We start from the raw sequence: 4,915 nt of genomic DNA, 5'->3' as shown, positions 1-4,915 counted from the left end.
ATACACGTTCTACAATGTCGACTTTTACGTTTGGTTTAGTTATGTCAAACACATATCCAATATGTAAGAGATTTTTTTCTATGATAAATAACAAATGTTTTTAAAAGAAAAAATATTTAAATATATTTTCGTAAAAATATGGTATATAATACAGCATAACTTGTTAAACGTGATATAACCGCAATATAAACTGTATTTTGTTTTTCGCTATAAACGAAAGGGTCAAAATATGATTAAGCGTTCCTTGCATGACAGGGTAAACGAACAAATAAAGCAGCTTGCACATAGCTGCCAAGATTAATTTATACTTATTGTTAGAAGAAAAAGTTGTGCATAGTTAACTTGTAAAAATTTCTCACCATTTTCAGGTCCTAAGAGTTGATATAAAACAAGAAACGTCAATATTTTTTACAGCCAGTGTTATAATTAAAAGTGTAACATCAAAAATACATTATCTGTTTCTTAAGAAAATAATAAATATTTATTTACATCTTTACTGATTCTTTGCTCGTTCTTTTTCTTTTAATTAGCTGTCACTGTAAATATTCATCTCGGATTATCAGATAACCCAAACTATTAAATTGTATTATTACTTAAATAATCTATGTAGAGCACCAGTCACGTATTCTATTGAGAGAAATAGTAACTTGTGCCTACCCCAATCCACTGATGAAACTGAGACCTTCCGGGAAAATCTAGTCGTTGAACAAGAACATCATGATGTACGATCAATCGTTCAATGGGATCTCGTTCAGAGTTGTGCTGCTGATCGAGTAATTGCAAGCTTCGTGAACGGCAAACAATATCCAGAGTATATTTTGATTCTAAAATTGTCTAAGCAAATTTGATCAGTGACGTCCATTTCGATGCAGAAATTTATAACTGTCATTCTGTGTACTGCAAACCCAGCATCGCTACAATTTAAAAGAGATACATTGTTTATACCTTGTGATGAATTACTTTAAGTGTCAGGAAAATACTTACACATGAAAGGATTATTATGCGCAAAGTCATAAAGCTTTCAATTCCCAGATGCAGAGTTGCTTCATCGTCCACTAGTCTTGTAGATATGATCTTGCCTATTTCAGACTTAATATGATTTGGCGGTGTTCCTACTATGCATGGCAGCGTGGATAATCGTACTTCACTACCCAGCAAAGTGTGACTTGACTGGATTACTGCATCTCCAAATGTTTGATGCATGTGCTCATTAACTAGTGATAAAATCAAAATTGCAAGACAATTCGATAAAAGCTGCAAAGTTGTGATGATTTTGTAAAACTTACCAACAATTACTGTTGCTGTGCATCTGGAGCACTTACATGAATGAGATGATTCTGGATTAGCAAAAGATGCATCACCCATCCAATCCCAAGTGAATGAATCGAACTCCTTGGACATTACTACGGACACTATATTCTGTCATGGCTCGCACTAGCTTCTTGGGAGTAGCTGCTCCTTCTTGAATTAAAATCAGAGCCATAGTCAGTTAGCAAAGCAGTAGCGTAGGTTAAAACTTCAGGAGTGTAACCGATTGGAATATTTCTGGATTTTATTGCTTTTAAATGTAGACTAGATGGTTTACACCAACAGACATTGTTGCTATGACTTTTAATTTTGAGCCATCAGCTTTTAGAACATCCTCATCTATTTTATCAGTTAGTAGACGGTAAAGAGCATCTGCTTCTTTTATCCTTTTTATCAGCTCCAGAGCGTGATTCAATGGATCCTTGATTTTTTGAGAATGATTCCTTGTTGAAGTTGAAATCATTCAAGAGTTTTACCGAGCACAGGATCATAGCAAGGGGATTATAGCGACGTTCTTTCTTACAGTTGCAGAAACCTTGTACTTTTAAAACTTTTCTCCTTTCACTTTGTAGGGCTGCAGAAGTCATCAAGCACATTTTATTTTATAGAAATATCACAAGAGAAAAACGTTGTTTACCCGTCGCATCAGCTGTTCGATTCGTCCTGATGAGTGATGACGACTTGACGAGTCGCAGAAAAACAGAACATGCGTGAACCGCCGCATGTGTTCGGGACCGTTAGATGGCGCCGCACGCGCACGCGGGTGGCTGTGATAATAAATATTTATCATTCGCGTAATTACTGCGAATTAAACATGAGTAAATATATTTTCAGAATCCGCAATTAATTTGCAAATGTTTTGTGCTACTCCTATACCGATTAAAGGTTATTTACTTAGTCTAAATAAGCTATCCCCATTTTCCCGCTGTTTCAATAGTTTTTTATTATTTATAAAACAACTAAGACATCCGCAAATTTTTCATTTGCATTTGCAAAATCTGCAAAAAATTCCGCATTTAATAGAATTTTTTTCTATTTATATCTTAAAGTTACCCGCTCACTTCGGGAAGCTCTCTTTAAGTAAGAAATCAAGCTGCTTTATGATGCTTTATGGGTGGCTTAAAATCCACTTAGTAGAAGCTGAGATACAGGCGTATACATACGCACGCACACACACGTAGGCACACGCGCACGCACACGCACACACATCTATACAGACATTTTGTAAAAAGACTATTTTTCTACATAAAATCCATCAAAACACACTTTCAACGTGATTTTACAGAAACTCCAAAAATCACTACTCTAAGGAAGCAATTGCACTTTATGGTGTATAGTTATATTATTTTTTAATAATAACCAAGTTTTTGAGAAAACAAGGTAATTAAAGAATCTATTAGAAAAGAATGAGAATAATATACACATTTTACCAACTGCTTTGTTGGCAATAAGGGGGATCTTTGCGTCGGCGTCGACAGCAGATGTATTTCTCTGTTAGCTAACGTATTTGAACAAGCCTCATAATTAATACGTATTCTGCGACGTTGCAAGCAGGGGGAAACATTTTTAACACGGTTATTCGCTAAAAAGAACAGTATAGCCACAGTTCAGACCGCAAATTTTTCTCAACGACTACAATTCTCGTCCCCTACGTTGAAAAGAACGAAAATTAAATTTTTGATGCTATTTTGCTTTTATAATTCATAATAAAGTATTTCAATTCGTAAATTAAGAATCACAGGAGAAAATTTTAGTGAAGAATAATTATTACCCGTAAAACAGAAAAGTAACTTTCTTCTGTTACAAAGAATAGAATCAATAATACCAGTTAATTTGATAATTGATATTATCGATATTATTGGGCTAGTTTTCTTTATTAACTAAATATCTACAAACTCACCATCTTGAATTAGTTATTAGTTTCATTAAATTAATATTTAATGAAAAAAACTCAATTGTTTATTAAAATCAAATAAAACTTTTCAAACAATTGCATTTTTGTGAATAAATATTAATTTTTTTAGCTAATTCAATATACTGAATTTGTAGATATGAAGTTAATTAAGGGGTCAAGCCTGGGTTAAATCCTGCAAAAAAACAAAAAGATATTCTTCTTACCAAAAAATTTTTGATTTGATGTACACCATTTTTATCGAAAAATAACATGTATACAAAATTTGTTGCTAGCTGTATTTGATTTATATTTTTTAGCAATGTCTCTCGATCGGTCCGAGGGGGCATGTTTAAGGTACATTTTAAGCCCGGATAGAGTAAAGAAGACGGTCCGGATCAAATCAAAAATTTTTTGGTAAGAAGAATATCTTTTTGTTTTTTTGCAGGATTTAACCCAGGCTTGACCCCTTAAGAAAACTAGCTTTGGTTTACTAAAAGTGATTAATAATTAAAAAATGGACATGAAATTAAATTTTATTTTCTTATATAAATGATATATTAATAAATAAATTAGGAAAAATTTTAGCGAAAATTGACAATATACCTTAAGTATAGAACAATAATAACATGGACGTGATGTTAAATAAAAATCTACAATTGCAATGACGAATGTCATCTAATGAGACCGAACAAAATGTACACCTAAATACTTTTTACAAACGTATTTTCCTACACGAACGAATTCTACAAAGATATATTCTACACTGATAATCTCTACACCTATCATTTATTATTTTACTACACTGCGAAACTCTATACAGTTACATAACCTATTGTTAGATCATTGTTACAACAATAGGTTATACGCTTGTGTAGTGTTTTGCAGTATATAGTAAAATAATTAAAAAAAAAAAACCGCTGCCAATTCTTCGGCGCGTAGCTTCCTTCAACATTATGTATTGCTTTAATATCAAAATTATTATACTTCATATATATTTCTATAAAGTTTTTCTACTTTTTTCGTTTGATAGATAACATTATTTCTAATAAATTGCATAAACATAATCAATTCTAATTCTCTCTCTCTTTCTTTCGCATAGTTATAATTGTTAAACTGATCTCCAAGAGTCATCACTCTCTCTTTTTTACCTGACACTCTATTTACTATCTTACTAAAAAAAAATTAACTCTTAAAAAAGTAAAAGGTTAGGAGAGTTTGATATATTCCGCAACAAAATTACAGATAGAAAAGAACTGAGATCAATCAAACAAAGTCAAGTTTATTATATTTAATCGTAATGAAGCAAAGAACAACTCTCAAGATAATTACTACGTCACTTGCCATGCCCGTTTCATTGTACTTATAGTGTTTGTATGACGTTCTAATATATATAAAAAGAAAAGGTAGTTGTTCACCAATAAACAAAATGACTTCATTACGATAAAATATAATAAACTTGACTTTGTTTGATTGATCTCAGTTCTTTTCTATCTGTAATTTTGTTGCGGAATATATCAAACTCGCCTAACCTTTTACTTTTTTAAGAATTAATTTTTTTTAGAGATTTCAATCCTTTTTTTAAAATTGTTTAGAGTATTTCATATTCAAAGTCGTAAAATAAAATATAAGCATCTTCAGCACCATTCGACCACAGCTTTTTTGTAACATTTTTATTACTAAGATGAAATCACTGATTGTTCTAATATACATCAC

At 31.8% G+C, this 4,915-nt stretch overlaps 1 protein-coding gene across 2 annotated transcripts; it reads right to left on the bottom strand.

Moving 5' to 3' along the window:
* Positions 1-842: 842 nt before the first annotated feature.
* On the bottom strand, positions 843-2,030 carry LOC107981845. Of its 2 annotated transcripts, XM_031933019.1 has the most exons (3): positions 1,946-2,030; positions 985-1,882; positions 843-914 (listed from the first exon to the last, which is right to left on the bottom strand). In XM_031933019.1, the coding sequence occupies exons 2-3, from the start codon at positions 1,399-1,401 to the stop codon at positions 849-851; spliced, it is 483 nt and encodes a 160-aa protein (XP_031788879.1). In that variant the 5' UTR covers positions 1,402-1,882; positions 1,946-2,030; the 3' UTR covers positions 843-848. The 2 variants fall into 2 exon arrangements, with proteins under 2 accessions (XP_031788879.1, XP_031788878.1); XM_031933018.1 differs by lacking the exon at positions 1,946-2,030 and having other exon boundaries at positions 985-1,928.
* Positions 2,031-4,915: the final 2,885 nt, after the last annotated feature.

This window comes from Nasonia vitripennis (assembly GCF_009193385.2).
Source record: "Nasonia vitripennis strain AsymCx chromosome 5 unlocalized genomic scaffold, Nvit_psr_1.1 chr5_random0004, whole genome shotgun sequence".
NCBI lineage: Eukaryota > Metazoa > Arthropoda > Insecta > Hymenoptera > Pteromalidae > Nasonia > Nasonia vitripennis.
This window is presented reverse-complemented; position numbering and strand designations above follow the sequence as displayed.